The 18,679-nt window shown below is 39.0% G+C and overlaps 1 protein-coding gene across 2 annotated transcripts in view; it reads left to right on the top strand.

Moving 5' to 3' along the window:
- Positions 1 to 18,679, top strand: part of RELN (reelin) — a 286,045-nt gene that overhangs the window by 138,369 nt on the left and 128,997 nt on the right. For both annotated transcript variants that reach the window (XM_054280910.1, XM_054280902.1), the window contains exons 9-10: positions 13,427 to 13,523; positions 16,534 to 16,774. In XM_054280910.1, coding sequence (XP_054136885.1) covers positions 13,427 to 13,523; positions 16,534 to 16,774 — 338 coding nt within the window. The remainder of the gene's footprint in view (positions 1 to 13,426; positions 13,524 to 16,533; positions 16,775 to 18,679) is intronic.

Raw genomic sequence — 18,679 nt, 5'->3', positions numbered from 1 at the left:
CAAGGGGAATGGGCTGGCAGGTGTGTGTTTGCTGTCACAGCCCAGTGCCTGGTGCCTGCTGCAGGTGAGCTGCAGAGCAGTGCAGGCTCCCAGAATGTTCAAAACGAGATTTGATATTTCACTAGGAGCATTTGTGCCTGTCAGATGGGAAAGATCAAATAAAAAAGGGGTAAGAAAAGGCTGAGCAGGAAATACTCTGTATGACAGGATTTTCATGACTATACCTTAAGAATGCCTGAGTCCATACCAGTAGGAACCAGTAAAATCCTCAGTATGATGGAGCAGAGAGGAGTGGATGCACATCCGAGTAAACCAAATTTCAGCCTCCAGTTGAAAATGTATCATGTTTCCCCATGTGCCTGTGATGAGTTTGAAATACAATGCAGATTGGTTTTGTAACTGATAGAAGCCAGCAGGAGCCAGGGGACTGCTGCTGAGCTCAGCAATACTTGGCTTTAGAATCCAGTTTCCAGCTTATTCCCCAATGTCCGATTTAATCATAACCCTATTTAGGGATTGATCCAAGGGAATTGCTTTTTATTTTAAAGAATGTTTACCACTTTCTATCAGCCATGGAATAGCTTAAGCTGTAGTCTTTTGGGGGTGTCTTTATGTTAAATTTGTCACATAGCTTTAGCTTTAATAAAGAGTGCACATTTTAATTTCTCTTGCCACTAATTATCAGATGGAATTTTGTCTTTGCAGTTATATAGGCAGTAGAGAACTAGGAAATGAAGCTAAAAATTCTGAAGCTAAATTCTGGTTTCACCATGAATTCCAGATCCTTTTAAACTCTGTGGTCAGGGAGGGTAACAGACTGGTGAATTTTTCATTAGTTGATATTCTGTGTGGTTTCCTTCATGCATCATGTATTTGGTAGTTTTGCTCTTTAAAGGCCAAGGCAGTTGGAAAGGTGCACTTAATAAGAAAGCTTAATTAGAATGAAAAGGTAATTAGGAAGGCATTTGCAGCACACAGGACAACATTAATGTGCATTTTCTTTTCTGAATGAGAGGAACTTGTCTGTCATGCAGCATCCACTCAGAGCTGGTCCAGGGCTGGGGTGATGTTTACACTCATGCACTCTGTGCCCAAGTGTGCAGAAAATTTTGATTACTGCAACTGTCTTAATCACCTATCACTATATTTCTCCAAGACCCAGCACTGACACATCTAGCAGTTTCCTTAATGTTCAGTGGGATTGTTAATTGAGATATTTAAAGCAATGCCTTTGGGCTCTCTCAGGCCAGAACATCTGATTCAACAGCTTGGGAATTGCAGGATATTGCACAAAAGCCTCTGGACTCAGCTGCCACACAACATTAGTAGCTGAAATATTCTCTATCTCCAAATCTGAGCCTTTCCCCCTCAGCTGCATCCCTGGGCTTCCCCAGGGCTGAATGTGCTCTGTCATTCACATAGGCCACTGTGGTGGAAGGTGATTCTTTGTGCTGAGAGACAGCAACTGAGCTAAATACAGGCAGAAAGAGACACCAAATCCCATGGGGAGAAGAAGAAAGGCTTTCAGGAAGCAATGGCAAGGTGTGAGGTGTGCAGGTTGTTGTGCTGTGTTGTTCCTTGGGTGTTCTCCCCAGCAGGTGCTCTGGAGGCAGAGTGGGCTCTGCATGGACATTTCAGCATGGGCAGGTGCTTCCCATCCCTCCCTCCTCTGCAGCCGGAGATGCTGTGATGAGCATCAACACCCAGCCTGGCCTCCAGGGAGGTGCTCCTTGGAGCCATGTGTGAAATAATGTGAAAATTGTTAATGGAAAATAATGTCTTGAAAAACTTGGTTCCATGGCTCTCTCCTTATGTCTTAGTATTACAAGATCATTTCTGGCTGTTTAGCAGTATTTGAAAATGAGAATAACTTGGTAGGGAAACCTCCCACTTTTCAGCTTTGCTATGAAAATTCCTTCACATCCCTCTGAAAACAGGATGACTTTGTCAGTATCATTTACTGGGTAAATACTTAATGTTTATAAAGCACAGTCCTACCTTAAAATTGCTTTCCCTTCAACTTTCATGTCATTGTCACAGAGATCCTCTGTCATTACTAGAGCAAATTAGCAACTCTTCTTCCCCCCTAATTTTCAAAAAGAAATCTAACCTTCCTATTATTTTACATTAAACCAAAATTGGTTTCTGGGGGAAAGCATTTTTTATCTTCTGAGAAGGAATACACCTTCAAATATAAGAAACTTTTGGCAGTTCAGCTCTGTGTCTCGAGGATCAAGCCATTAGTCTTGCAAACAAAGAAATAGACACAGGTTCAAAAGCTTTTTGCTTTATTTGGAGATAAAGCTTGGATTTGGCCTCTCCCTTCCAAAATATTATTACAACACACTTTTGCAAAAGTTGGGTTCCCTAATCTGTCAGGATTTACTTTGAATCAACCATTAATCCTTATTTTCAGTACCCTTCAAAGCTACCTTTTTATGGCAAATAGGTCACCTGCAGGATTTAAAAGCTGTTTGCAATCATAAACCATCTTTCCCTAATTGATTATGAGTGATCTGAGTTATGGTCACTTCATATGTGTAATATTGGTGTATATGCTTATCTTGACAAATGGAACCTCTTACAAGACTCTCAATATGATGCAAAATACTTTTCCTGCAAAAAAGAAAATAATAAAACCCGTCCCTACACTTTTGGTGGACCCTGAGAATACCACAGAGCTGGCAAGGAAGGGTTTCTCTCTGAGATCATTATTTGGCATTAACAGGAGGACTTGGAGATGCATGGGCACAGGTGATCTCCAGTGCCTGAAGGCTGCCAGGCTTTGGCACTGGAAATTCTTTAGGCATTTTCACTGCATGGATCATATGCTTAATGCCTTAGCTATTGCTAAAGAAAAGACTTGACATGAATAAAATCTAGCACATCAACCTTCAGCAAAAACAGTTTTCAGTGAGGTTTTAGCATCAGGCTTTAATCTGTGAGAGTGCTTTGTGGTTTTGCCAGATGGACTCTGTTTGTCCTCTCAGGAAAATCCCAGTAGATATTATCGAAGATGGGTCACTCGTGGTGATTTGCTCACTGGTCTGGAACCACAAGTATTTGGATCTTACTTGTAGATTAAGAATGGCCATTTTTTCCCTGTGCTTGTGGGATAGAATAGAATAGGACCATTTCAGTTGGAAGGGACTGACAATGAGCAGCCACTCAACTATTTCAGGGCTGACCAAGAGTTACAGTTTGTTGTTAGCTTTAACATCATCCAGTCACTTCTCTGACATCTATTGCGCCTTCCATTGTTCCAAATTATTTGACCAAATTAATTGTTGCTTAAGCATTTGACAAGTATTCCATAAAGGTTTCCACATGTATTAAATTAATCTATTACAATCACCAACAATACCTGCCAGAAATTTATCAATGTCCCTTAATAGCTTTCTAATGGAACCCTATAGTAAGGGCAAATGTGTATGTCTATTGGTTTTAATATGGTTAACATATTATTTAGAAATATTACTATTGGTATTCAACTATTCAGGACTTTTTAGTAATTCAGGGTGCAAAGATGTTGCTAGGGGTGATTTTCATTCTATAGTACCCACTTTTCCCCCATTTTCTATCTTCCTCCAAAGGAAATAAAATGCCAAACTCTCTGCTTTTACGTACATAAATATTTCATTGGCAATCTTGCAGTATAATCACTTAAACCAGTAACAGAAGTAATAATTTCCCCAATCTTGTTCAACACACTTTCTACTCTTGCAACTTTATTTTCTGGTTGAGTAATCACCCCTGTCTTCACTTCAAATTTCCTGAGCTTTTAAAACCCATCAGACCATCAGTTGTACTTAACTGCAGAGTAATTGTATTACCTGTGGTGCCTTTACATTTATACTGTCGTGTTTTTTAAGTGGTGAGGTGGATGTGCAATACACATTTCTATGTGGCTTAGTTTATTTACAGTCTGTTTTTAATGCTGCTGATTTCACAGTCCTCTGTGACTGTAATTCAGAAAACTATTTAAAATCTGCTATTGATTGCTTATAATTAGTTTATGAGTAAGGGTCACTGATTTGGATGCAGATCTTTGACATAATGATTCCTAAAGGATTTCCATGTCATGTGCTGCTTCACCCTAAGACATCAGGTTAGTGAATCATTAGCAGCAGACTTTATTTCTCTCCCTGAATTACCAAGGTCACAAGGATCTATGTGAAAACTGTTTTACTCAGAAAAATCCATGGCCTAATGGTCTTGGTGATGGTTGTTGAAGACAAAGCATGGATAGTGTTCATCACCTTTACAATGTGAAATGCAATTTTTTCAGGCTTATTTATTCCATTTATCATTTGTAGCAGCAATTTGCCTTTGTTACCAGTGTAGTCTTGCAGAATTAAACTATACAATTTATTTTATTATGTAGATAATGGAAACACTATTTTACCTTGATGTGTGCTCAATCTACAGATTATCATTATTACTGTTATTATTATTATATCACCAGCATCATCATTAGAATTGTTGAATATGCCCTTTGGATTAGTCCTTACCTGATAGGATTCTGTGCTTCAGAACTCACATTTACTTCTCTATTAACCTCAGCAAATAGAAGATCATGATGAGCAAAAAATAATCATGCAAAAATAGTGCAGCTGATTCACTGAGCTCCATGTCTTTCTGTGGAGCAAACAGCAGTTTCTCACTGCTAGGGCTGTCCCCTAGAGCAGCATCTGGAGGACTCTGCAGAGATCTGCATGGGGTGATGATCCCTTCTGCTTCCCACCAGAAATACCCCAATTCCACTTTGGCTCAGCCATGAGGACAATGATGATTACATTTGGCCTCATGTGACAGTCTGGAGACATTTATCATTTATGTTCTTATCATGTTTTAATTCAGATCTGGTGGCAGCTGCTATATTGACAGTAGTGTTTTTATGGTGTTTATCCTCTGCTTGAATTCAGACCCCTCAACAGAACATTTCCAAACATGTTTTGCTATGTAGGTCTCAGCTTTGGCTGAAAGGAACCACTGCTTATCATTTTCTCTTAATTTCCATTTCTGTTTAGTCAGTTTTATAATTAGCAGAAGCTATTGGATGACTGACAAATGCCATAACAGCATTTTGTGGGACAGCCTCAGTATAACTGGATAGAGATTTCCTTCAGATTTGCTAGGAAAATTCACTCACACATCTCTAGAGAAATACCGCAGTGAAAAATAAATCCCTTCTGAATTTAGCATGGAGGAGCACTAGATTGTGTAAATTCATCACTCTTGTTAGCTGAACACCAAAAAACCTCATAGAGCAAGCTGTGGTCCCAAATGTTTCAGGTATGTTGAGCCACCTTCCTTGCTTCAGTCACCTGCATGGAGGATTTCCCTCAGTCACACAAATTTCTTTCTCCAGTGCCTTCCAGGTTTCCTGTGCAGACATGGCACATCCACAGCTGTGTTCATAGTGGTACCAGCAGGGAGGGGCAGTTCTGCTGGCCACAGATTCATTGTTACTGGAGTTAGATTCTGTCCCTTCTGAGCAACAAGAGCACAGCATTAAAAATATTTGAACCCCCAGGTTGTTTTGTCCTAATTTCTTTCCTATACATGTTGGAAAAGCTTGAGAATTTAATATAGCATAACTCAATACCGAAATTGGTGTCATTCACCATTCTGCATTTCTTCCGCTTGCTTCATTTCCCATTCTCTCCCAATAAAACAATGTGGCTATTTTTTTGAGGGTTTTTTTTTGTTTTGTTTTGTTTTGTTTTTTGCTTGGCTACCCAAATTGCCATTTGCTAATGTCTGACATGAAACCTACTAATTTCCCTTTTCTGGTGGAAAAGTTGTTTGTACTGAATGCATAGGTTATACATTACATCTGATGTGAAAGAATAAGACAGGTAAGTAATATCATCAAGTACTCCTCACATAGCAGGTGGAAATGTTCGGTGGTGTTTATTTATTTCACTGAGTTTTACAAGAGGGGCTGCCTAGGTAATATCTAGATTGAAACCAGGGTTTAAAGTTGATGCTGTATTTGAAAGACATTTTAATGGCCTTGGGGCAAAATGATTTGTGTTGTTTTGGCTAGCCGAAGGTTACAATGAAATATTGTCTTTATTACTTCTGTACCAGGGTTTCTCAGCCACTGTTGGGAATTAAAATGTGAGTGTTAAAGATTTACTACCTGGAGGAAAGCAGGAAAGATGAAGAGCATCAGGATTCAGATCCAGGGCAGGTGGCTGTGCCACCATCTTGCAGCCAAACGTGGGCCATTATGGAATTGGTCACTGCAGATAATAAATGCTGGATTACAGACAGACTCATCTTAATCCTGCTTATATTATTGTACACAGATAACACTGTTGTATGATTAAAAAGGTCCATTTTTTAATTAAACAACAAAGCATCTGTAGTTCCCAGGGTGGGGGGGGACTGAGAAGCCCCCAGCTCAGCAAAACAGCCCTGGCTGTTCCTCCAGTGGGTGAGGGACTGAAAAATAAAAGCAGACAAAAATAGAAAAGCCCACCAGGAATTGTGAAAAACAGTTTTTGCCAAGCTAATTATTTTCCACCTGCATAGGTAAAGGCAGGCATTTAAAGGCATTTAAAGGCAGGCAATCTGTTTACCAGTTTTCAGAAAAGAGAGACACCTCAGTGCAGAGCTGTCTTGAGAAAAATTATTTCACAGATTTTCTTGGTGCCAGAGAATTTCCCTAAAGCAGCCAAGGAAAGGACTTTCATATCTGTATATTTAAGACAGCTCCTTTTACATTGGTTCTTGGGACCAGTGTGTTTTCCACTGCCTCTAGACTGGACTGGCTGTAGGGATCTAAATAAAACTTCATGTATTTTCCTGCAGTATTTTAATACCTTTACCAACACCTTATGGTGCTCATTTGCTTGATTATTGACCTTCATAGCTGGCTGTTAAACACAGTTACACAAAGCATCTCTTTCTATTTAGTGATATGTGTAAGTGTGCTACTGAGCTACTTTCACATATTATCATTTATATTTTGCCCAGCTCCATTGAGAGGTCACCCTCTTTTAAGGGATCTCCACATAATGCGACATTAACTCTTTAATGGCAATAATGCTGAATGGTAGAATGTGGGTACCCCAGTAGAAAATGCTCCCTGAACACGGGGGTTACTATTTTGTCAGATATCCAAGAGCAACTGCAAGTGTTTTGGGAGCATTAATGATGCTGCTGTTTCAGTAGCTGCAGTTCCTGGGTGTCCATTTCAGCCAGGTCTGAGCAAGTTTGCTCACTTTGCCTTCAGCAAGGTGTTTTGTTATGTGATGTTGGTGCACTTAAAAGCATGATTAAACTTAGCATCGTGTAATTATTTCTTTGGCAACAGGCTTATTACCCAAGCACATACCTGCTGGCTGTATCTCAGAAAGAGACACTATAAATAGCTTTACATCAGAATAAATTGGACACTGGCATGAGGGAAATACAGCTTTCTGTTTGGCTTATTTTTCTCTCAATGTTCTCAGCACAAAAACCAATATGAATTGTGATCTGAGCTTGTTCATTAAAAGAGAACAAATTTGTGTGAGTGCAGGAAGCACATCAGATCTCTGAATATAAATAGACTAGGAGGAAGTTGAACCAGATAAGTATTTCCTCAGACTTCTCATCTACAGGAAATTAGCTGCATTAATTCATGAAAAGCACATTTGCTGTTATTGGGAATCCTGGCAGGAGGTGGATGGGAAGGGACCTGTGGGTGATCACCTGCTCCATGCTCCCACCAGGATCACACCTGGGCAAGGACTGCCTGCTCAGAGGCCCATCCTCCTCGGGTTTAGCCTCGGATTACCTTTTAGGACTTCATTTAGGAAGTTATTCTGGTTGATTTTCTCAAGTGTATTTACTAATTATTCTTCTCCTCATCTTTTTACAATTTTACAGTGGTGGCTTTTAGCCTGCTCGTCAATCCTTTAGTTTTATTTAGATGTAAATAACTACCCAGCATTTCTGAAATTGAACAACAGCCTAAATCTGCTAGTGGAACAAAAATTAGCTGCTCTCAGAAACCTGCAGAAAATATATAGCTGAGACTTTATATTACCAAAGTCGTTATTCTCACTAACACTAAAGTAGATGTGATTTTTATGAAAGGCAAGCACCATTGGCATTTGTTTCCTAGTGCCAGATATTTGTTTCAAATTGTTTATCAGAACACATACAAAACTACAGACAGTCAAAATCCTTTTCCCACAGGGGAAAGAAAAGCAGCCAGCTATAAAATTATTTGTTTCCATGAACAGATAGACAATGATTACAAAATACAATGCAGTTCTTACAGTTTTTAATTTGAATATTTTTTACACTCAAAATACCTCTTTGTATTCTGAATTCACTCTACAAATAAGGAAAAGCTGTTTAAAAAGTCTAAAGATCTAAAATGTCATCGTTAAAAATCGTGTTCATAACTAAATTCAAAGTTGTGACTTCAAAGAAAAAGAAAAGTGCTCTTGTGACCTTCTCTTGAGAAAATTTTCAGAAACAGAATGGAATGAACAGTGCATTGCATATTTTTGTATCAGTGCATCTTGTATATCCAGCACTAAATATTCTGTATTTTAAAATGGTATAAACCATCTTCTTCTTGATCAAAAACACACACCTAAAATTATCAGAACCCATGGACCATTCATTATACCTAACTGTATGGTTGATTACTTTGAAAAAAACTATTAGCAAGCCAGCCAGATCTGACCACTAGTCATTTATATTATCCAGTTTGGCTTAATTCAAGTGATATCACAAATTATAATCCTTAGCAAACACTAATCATTATTCATCCCGTTAACAAAATTAATAAATGTAATCTTGTAGCATTAGATAGAAGGAATTCTTCCCAGTGCCCTTTTGTTTTTCAGGAGTCTGAATGCAGTTGAACCCTTCTGAATTTGAACCCTTCTGCACAATTTTTTTATGAATCTTTCCTTTGCAGTCCCCATTAGACTGATTCTCCTCAAAGCCAGCATTGGATATCTCATCTGCTTATCCACGGAAGCACTCACAGGAGCTATCAAGGAGTTGTCAAGAGGCAAAGGACATCACACTCTATAAGGAGTAAAATATTGCTTCCCTTGCAGATGGCACCCAGTTTTATCTCAGCAAAACACCAGCTCTGATCAATGTTGTTAAGAAATCCTAGAAACCAACAGCTGCATGAGTTGGGTTTCTGTAAATCTGACACAGTTGGAGGCAAAGCCGTAGTGAGAATTAATTTTGCCTGCCATTGTCAGCCTGGATACAAATAACTGAATATCTGGATACAAACAGCTGATATGTGGTGCCTTCATAACATCTCTCCTGAAATACTGCACTCTCAGAACTGCTACCTACATGGCATTTAAAAAATAAGGTAGTTAAAATATTAACCAGTACTTTAGATGGCCAAAATCACCTTAAGAAGACCTATAGTTAAAAAATACAAAAATCCCATGACTGTTTCAGTTGGATATGCTGAGAGTGGTCAGTGCTTGTCAGGTCCTGGCTATGGGTTACCTGTCCTGTGAAACAAGAAGCAAAACAATTGAGAAACATCTTTTTGTTTCACTGTTCTATTCTTTCCTGTTTAGCTAAGCAGAAATAACAAAGCAGTTGTCAGGATATGTTTAGCAATCCCATACTCTGACAGTCAAAACCCTCTCCTATTAGCATCAGTGCCTGGACTGAACTTTAAGAAAATTTTGTTTTATTGAAATTTGGCTTGGGAAAAAATCCAAACATGTGAAGCAGCAGCCAAATAAATTAGTTCAAAATATTTCTGTGTATGGAAATGGCTGGGTTTTATAACGGAAGCTGCTCATAGTTTTTGATAACAGACAAAATTGCTGTTTGAGCTTCAAATGTATCATTTAAAATTAAATCCATGAAGGTTGTCTCTACTCTAGCTTTTCTCTGAAAGTTTTGGAAGTCTGTGAACATCAGATTAAAGTCTATCAAAAGGAGTAAAATAACTCCAAAGGAAGAAAACACTTTGTTCCTGAAACACAAGGACAATCTTGCCTTGTATATATGTGAAGAAAAAATTTGACGATTTATTGGAGGATTGTTTGGGGTGCCCCCTGTTCCCAATAGGTAATTACACATGCAAGTCCTTAACATTGAAAGTATAATCCTAACTCTTAGCCAGATTTATCTTGCAATAACCTCACCAAGGCATCAATCTTGCTGTGACATACTCATCTTAAGGAATAAACAGCATTTTTTCTCTAATGCAGTAGCTTACTAACACAGACTTGTTTACTGTAATCATCGTGCAGGTTTTGCTACTCATTTTCAGGGCTAATTCAAATCCTGGGCTTTCCTGATTGAAAGTAAACCAAACCTAATCTCCTTCAAAAGGTTTTATGTACAACTTTTCCTTCAGAGGACAGGAAGGTGTGAATATTTATGGCATGATATCCTGCTCCTGTTTCTGTGCTCAGAGCTGACAAACTGTTTATCGCCATCTCTGGGAGCTGTGAGAAGGACACCTCCCTCCTGAGCTGAATTGGCCCCAATTCTTGTGATGTTATTACTTGAGTCCTGATCATATTTTTGTTCAGAAAGTCAGAATACAGCTTTGCTGGTCGAGGTAGAGGCAAGCATCCAAAAATCAGATTTCTATTTTAAATAATCCTAGTTTAGGATTACTGAAACAACAGTGATATGGACTAACAGCCATAGCACTAAGTAATAGTAATATTGAAAATTATATTGAAAATTATATTGAAAAGCAGGACTCACAAGACCATCTCAGTAAACCCTGTCCTGTAGTGCAATTGCATGTTCACCCTCCTCCCTTTTCTTGGGGAGAAATTCCTAATGTAAACTAGGATGTGTATCAGTTTTGTAAAAGATTCTAGTACCAGATCAATAATTTTTAATTTTTTGTCAGTTTGAGTTTTGCAGAATTAGATAGGTGCATGAAAAATAATCTCAATGTCTTATTATTTTGAGTCAAGAACATACAAAAAGAGGCTTTAAACACTGATAAAAACACATTTGTCTTCACAGCCAGTAATTGCTGCTTGAGGACTTTCCCAAACTATCTTTAATCTTAATACAATCCACCTTGATGGTTAAAATAATAATAAACCCAGCATTTGTCTCTCTTTTTTTTATTGTCTCCACCACTCTTTTTCCAGTATCAAAAGTGAAATACCTACCTTCCAAAGCCATTTCTGAGTGACCCCATTTCTTTTAAGCAACAGCTTTGGTCCTCATTGCATAGTTGAAGGTGCTCAGATGTAGCTGACAACATTTTTCATGTTGATTGTGCAGCAAATCTGGCCCTTTCCCATTTTTAAGCAGCACATTTCAACTTCACTTTGTTAAGAGCACTGTACCAAAAGTTGATTGTAATACTAACTGGAATGGCACATGTTATAAAGTCTATATTGCTGCTTATTTTTACTGTTTATGTTATTTTAATTTCTGCTGACATAAAACTCAGTATGTTGCTGTTTTACCTCTCAGCCTCTGACTGGCCAAAGACATCAATCTGGCTGTAGTTCCCTGATTTTTGAACTGGATTCCTCTAAAATAAAATGAACAAATGTGATTAAGGGTTGGAACTCCTAAATTCCACAGAAGTAGGAAGTGGCAGCAGATGTTGCTCAGTAAAGTAGACCATCCCAGCAGATGGGCAAATATGAAACGCAAAGGCTTTTCCTGACATCATTTGGTTTTAATATGATAGAAATAAAATGCCTTGTCAGTAAAATATAACCAGACAGTTGCTTTGTAGTCATTTTGGATACATGGCTGGTAATTCAAAGTCCTGCTGCCTTTGCAATATTAATTATTCTGTGCCTCTTTACAGCAAGAATACGTGTCAGACCAGCTGAACACGCCACATGCAGCTGTAGTGGCTCGGAAGTATCTGTTACTCTATTTTCAATTTAACATTAGTGAAAGACACAGGAAAACAACTTGGATAATTCCCAGGAATCTAGTTGATGTATCAGAGAAAATTTTAGACACAGGACTTCACCCCATGTTTTGGAATAGTTTTTCCCCTGTAGAGGTTTGTGATGTGTGTCTCAGAGTAGAAAAGCAGTTCTGTAGGGCTGAGAGCTGTGAATGTGAACTGCCTCAGGGGAGTTGGGGCTGCAAGCTTTGTGCTTAATGACATATGTTCCCATTAAAATGTGTAAGTTGTTCTCTTGTACAAGTGGTTAACACCTTTTTAATCAGGCCATTTATTTCTTTTACAAAAATAAGCACCCCGGGTTGGAAAATGATACTATTTTACTGTCAGCAGCGTGTATATACATTTATACATATATTAAAATATGTATTTACACAACTTTCAGTGTGATTGAATGAATCTGAGACACACATTAGCATAACATACTACTTGTGGCACATATAATATGTATTTGTAGTGTGAGCAAAGCTGTGGTACTCACTCAGTAGTATCCTAATGGCATCAGAGATGCTGTTTAATTGAGAGCTGCTTCTCTTAAACATGGCAAGTACATGATGTCTGCTGCTTTCAATCTCACCTGCTTATGACATTGTGTCTTTGGAGCAAAGGCTAGGATGTGTCTGTTTCACTGAGCATCACATTTTCTGAGATGGATGAATTATCTGGTGTCTGAGGAAAAATAGCATTTTTAGTGTGTTTAATTACAGCCCAGGTTGTTTATCTTGTTTTCTGGGATGAACTTCTCAATCTTGTTTTCATCTTATTTTGACTGCCCCATGTATTAACTGTTAAGCTCATCTTTTGTGACAACACCCAGAAGGCACACTTTTATAAATCAAAAGAAAATATATTACCCTACCTTGCAGGGGCGCCATAAGGCTTAATTAGTTCATTTTTGTAAAGTGTTCTGAGATTCCCAGATCAGCATCAAGTGTTTGTTATTAATTATAGGATCTAGGGAGTATATTGGATGATTTCTTAATTTAATTTCCTTCAGGCAACCTTAAAAAAACTAATTTTGTAATATCTTTGTTCTTTTAAATTCCTAAATCACATTTGCTCTGGGCTCAAGCAATTCTGTATATATTTTCCTCTCACTGTATTTTTATTTCTAGACTTTATTTATACAGTAATATGAAAAACAGTCTTTTACTATTTTCCCTGTGAATTCTGCTATGTGGATTATTCTCGATTAAGAAGGTTTTGTTTAAACATTAGCTGGTGGGTTTTTTCCTGCAGTTGGGGGTGTTAAGTAATTTACTTGGCTTCCCCTGGGAAATTTGCAGAGATTACATGGCACTGCTGTGATTTATCATTTCTACTTTATTTCTGACTCATAAAGCATGCATTATTTTGTGTTTACTTTCAGCAACAGATCACAGGAAATTTCATCATCAATCAAAGCACTTTAAAACGGGCAGAAGTGATAAGGTGACAAAGGCACAGTCAGCAACTGTGGTTATTGGAGAATCATTTCTGCTTCATTGTGTGCTAACACTCCTCATTTCATTGCTTCCCCAGGATCGGGCTCGTGTCGCTTCAGTTACTCAGATCCCAGCATCACGGTGTCCTACAGCAAGAACAGCTCTGCAGATTGGACTCAGCTGGAGAAAATTAGGTTTGTTACAGCTCTTTAATAATTTTCATGTTTTCCAGCTGAGCAGGTGGTGTTTAAACCTGGCTCTTTCAAAACTTGTTTTATTTGTTAACTTTTCAGTTCTCCTTGTTCATACAAAAGATGAGGGGAGAAATTCCTGGCTAATTGCAGAACTGCCACCAGGTTTGGTAAATCACAAATTCATCCATTGACTACGTGGGAAGTGAGGAAGAGAATCATTTCACACTTAAAATCCAACTCCAATAACCAGCAGGATCAAGTGCCTGAAAAAACAAAACTTTGATGACTTTTTGCATTTTAGCACCATTTTTAATATCAGCAAGGGACATATTTTATAATATTTCAAGTTTCTACTTTGGTAGATTAAAATGTTCAATAAAAACATTTTATAGTTTGATATGAACATTTGGCTCTTAACACTCTTGTGATAACAAGATTATGACAAATAGTGCCTTGCTTTTAAACCAACTGGCATATATGAAAATGCAAAGGATTACGAATGGAAAATTTAAATCTTTTTATCACAATATGCACACCTTTAAAGAGAGCCAGTGTCAAAGATGGATTTTTCTAAGACAGCATATTTTATTAAGTAATAGTAGGAAAGGCATTTTGTGCAACAGCATAAAAACATAATTATGCTACTGGGGAAGAAAAAGCTGTTATTTATATATAATGTACTCATAGCATCTCAGTGTGCCTTCCTGCATCCCTTCAGTGTCACTGCTGTACAAGTGACTTGCTTGAGCCTGTTTTCAGTCCTTTGAGGCAAATTGCAGAGCAAAAGGGTCCTTAATTTCTGATGAAGAAGCAAAACTCTAGCTGGAAGGTTGTGTATTTCAATTTCACTATCTCATCCTCCCAACTCCTTGTAGGAGTGGAACTGCAATTTCATTGAAAAAAATCCATAAATTTTAGTAAAACAAGTGGTGCTAATTCTTATCTCAGAAAAATATAAAGCAAGAGTCATTCACTGGAGGCACTGGAGTTGCCTCAGAGTAACCACACAACACATTCAATTTTTCTCACATTGATGCAAAATTACACACCTAGTCCATAACATCAGCTCAGTTGCTCTCATAGCTCTGCAAGCCAGCAAACTTGAGAGTTGTGAGGATGCAAACAGAAACCCTTGAGACCAAAGTTTTTTTTTTTTGAAGTTAATGTGCATGCAGTTTGACCTCCCTTTCCTCAACTTTGTTCCCGGAGCCAGCAGTAGAAAATAGGTCAATAGAGCAATGTCGTGCGAAGGGGAGAGGATGAATTATGGAAGGATGCTCGTTGCTCCTGCGCTCCCTGTGAATTGCAGTGTTATTTGAATGTGCCTCAGCAGATTTCACATGCAGCTCCAGGGAACACTGGGAGAACTGGGAGGAGATGGTGCAGGAGAATGAAGGGGAGGTGTTGTATTTTGTGGGTGGGATGTCAGCTCTGGGCTCCTGGGAGGGAGGGCAGAGATCCCTGGGGAGGGCAGTGCTGTGTGTGGGCTCTGGGAGCAAGGACAGCACCTCAGAGCAGCGCTGCACTGCAGGGTGACAGACACGATGTTCAGCAAGGGCAGGGAGATCTGTGAGGGCACAGTCTGGGTGTGAATATGGGACAAATACAGTTGCATTTCAGCATTTTGCTTTGCTTTCAAAAGAGGAGTTCCTCTATTTTCTGCTACAAAAGGAAGCTATTGGTATCCTTTTTCCCTGAAAGCTTGGGATTGTCTCTGACAAACTATTCACCCTTGAAAACATCACTGCCAAGGCAAATAGAACATTGACTAGCTGACATCTTGCAAACCTCATGTTTGTAACTCCTTGCAGCCTGAGGTTTGAATAGAGCTGATTCACGTGCTGGGTGGTTGTTGAGGTTTAACCCCACCCAGCAGCCAAGACCCACACAGATTCTCTCTCACTCCCCTACCAGCAGGACTGGAAAGAGAACTGGAGTGCTAAGAAACAGAATTCATGGATTGAGATAGAGACACTTTAATAGGGAAAGCAAAAGATGTGCAGACAAGCAAAGCAAAGCAAGGAATCAGTTCACTGCTTCCCATGGGCAGGCAGGAGTTCAGCCACCTCCAGGAGAGCAGGGCCCCATCACATGTGATGGTGACCTGGGGGACAAACAACATCACTCAAAACATTCCCCCTCCCTCCTTCTTTCCCCACTTTATACACTGAGCATGGTGTCACATGGTCTGGAATATCCCTGTGGCCAGTTGAGGTCACCTCCCCCAGCCTCTCATCATCCCCAACTTCTTCTGGGTGAACCTCAATCCTTTCACTGCTCTCTGAAGAGCTCAAGGCCTTAATCATTGCCCAATAGTAATGCTCCAGGTCTGACTCTCCACCCCTCATTCTGTATTTTCAGCAACAAGACAGAGGACAAATGGATCGTTTCTTCTGTATTGTTCTTGAAGCAGAACATGGAAAGAAGGACAACCTGGCCCTCCCCATGCACAGAATTATCCTGACAGCAAGGGTGTGGGTTTGGAAGGATGTGTTTGTCAGAGAAAATTCCTAGCTTTTCTCTCCAGCCATTCTGCTCCATGCAAATCTTAAGAGACTGAGACATCAGAAGTCATCAGATTCTTTTGATGAAGCAAAAAATCAAATTTTGTGAGACCAGTTTTTCTAATGAACTTCCTTAACATTTCCTTTTGGCCATACCTGGAAAATATCTGACAATACCCAGTCACCATCTGCAACCAGCACTGAGCATGGATGTGGTCCTGCTCTATCCTATCCTCCTGCTATCCCAACACCTGCACTGATCTGTGGTTTATTGCCATAGCTTGCACTCTCTCTGAAGCCAGGCTGCCTGTTTGGGCTGGATGTGTCCTGCCTGGCACAGTGGGACTCTGCCTCAGGGCAGGTATTTTCTGATCTCCACAGAAGCTTTATTAGCATACCAGGGATGTTAGCACAAGCATGTCACACCTAGAAAATGTGTTAATTGAGGGAAAAGTGTTCCTGACTATGGCTTAAAATTGGTCTAATTTCCTATCCTTGTTTTTCAGTGCCCCTTCCAACATCAGCACAATCATCCACATCTTGTACCTTCCTGAAGATGCTAAAGGGGAGAACGTCCATTTTCAGTGGAAACAGGATTATGTTCTTGCTGGTGATGTGTATGAAGCCTGTTGGGCATTGGACAACGTCCTGATCATAAATGCTGCTCACAGAAAAGTTGTGTTAGAAGATAATCTGGATCCTGTGGATACAGGCAACTGGCTTTTCTTTCCTGGGGCCACAGTTAAGGTTAGTCTGATTTTCCATGGCTTAATGTTATTATTACTCTTGTAAGTAGAAGACAGTAACACGTAACCAAACTGTGATCATAAGAGTGTTCAGGCAACTCCATCTGCTTCTAGCACTGGGCTTCTTTTAGCTTTGTTTTTACCTTTTCTCTATCCCATTGGGGCTCTCCAAAACAATGCAACTTTTCTGCCATAACCAAAACCAAATGGCATTTATACTATCATGTCAAAGATCATGTAACAGAAAATGGGAAACAGCTTCCTTTCAGCAAAACAGTGCAGTATTTTTGAAACAAATTCAATTTTTTCTGTTAGATATTTTAAATACCTGCTTTTTAACTTGGTCTTGTTCAGCTACAACTACTCACTTCACAAATCATCCCTAAAAATGTAAGGCTTCCCCCATTTTCTATCTGTGAATATCCCATCTCCATTGCAGCACAAATTCAGGTGGTGGCTGCTCCTTAAGATTCTCTTTTTTAGTATGATCCTGTTTTGCTATGTGAGATACAGCAAGACCAAGATCCAAGATCCATTCTACCTTGAAAAAAACTCTAAGGAGCCCAACAAGATCCCTGTGCACAGAGTACCTTCATATGCAGATTTGTTCAATATTTGTATAACAGTTGGATCCTTGCTGTCGTTGTTTCAAAGCAGACAGAAGTTCAACAGCTGATGACTTTCTGGTTTCATCCTATTTTCATTCACAAAAGCAGTTTTGATGTCAGGGTTCATTTATGATGCTGTTAATGGTTTTGGCAATTGCACAGGAAACAGATGTTGAATACTGAGGGCAGTAAGAGTTTGGTTTTGGCCTCGTCCTTTTCCCACAGAACCTGATACAAATGGCTTCAAATTAACAGTTTAAGACATAAATATTCCCACTAATCTACTAATCATAGTGCCGTCTTATTAACTCTTTTTTTTACTTCAGCAGGGTCATTTAAACTACATTGGCAAAGTTTTTACACAAGGTTTTAGAATCAAATAACATCCAATCGCATAGTATTTAATGAATATTATGTGATTGGTTAACACTTGTTGTTTTGCCAGTCTTATCTCTGGATTTTGAAATCCAGCCCACATATGTGAAGGTGTGAAAGAAAAGCAAGGGTTAATGTACGACGGGCACTGTTACTTTTCTCAGTTGTCCAAGCCTAAACACTGCTTGCTCTTTCTGAAACATGTGTGAACAATCTCTAAATTTCAACAAATAACTCCTTTTTTTTTTTTGTTACTGTTTATATGATTTGTTGTTGTTGTTGTTGGTTGTGGAGGTTATTTTGGGGTTTGTTTAGTTAAACCCAGCTAGTTTGTGCCAATACACAGCTAGGCATTTATGAAAGACAAAGGACCTAAACCTGGAGATCACTGAGAGTTTCTAGGCAGAAATCCCATCAAGGTCAAGCCTTTTGTGTGACATGAGTGAGGTTTCACCAACCTGACATTCCTCCAAGTTCATCTTCTCTTTCAGGTACAAGTGAAATGTGCAAATGCCTGTTTCCAGCTGACCTCTGACTCTGTGTAGCCACTTACACCAGGCTGAGGCTATGTGTGTGTAGGCACCCTGGATTAAGGCTATGTTTGAGGCAGGCCTTTAATTCTTCATGGGACCCTGCAGTGTGTCTGTATTGTCACCAGAGCACTCCTTCACTCTTTTCATTTTTAGCTCTTGCTGCAGTCTTCCTCAGATTTTCAGGAACAATCTTGCCAAATATAATTTGAACAGATTTTGCAATGTGAATTTCATGTTATGTCAAATGTAAGACTATAAATTGGGTCAAGATTTACATCAGATCAGCATAAAACCTGTCGTAGCATTCTAACACCAAGAACAAATTTTTTGACTTTTTTTTTTTGCTTTTCATATTTGGAATATTATATAAGTTTTACAAAATCTTTCATT

This window comes from Melozone crissalis, unplaced genomic scaffold, assembly GCF_028551555.1.
Source record: "Melozone crissalis strain CALT ecotype California unplaced genomic scaffold, PUWL_Pcris_2 ptg000004l_1, whole genome shotgun sequence".
Lineage (NCBI taxonomy): Eukaryota > Metazoa > Chordata > Aves > Passeriformes > Passerellidae > Melozone > Melozone crissalis.
This window is presented reverse-complemented; position numbering and strand designations above follow the sequence as displayed.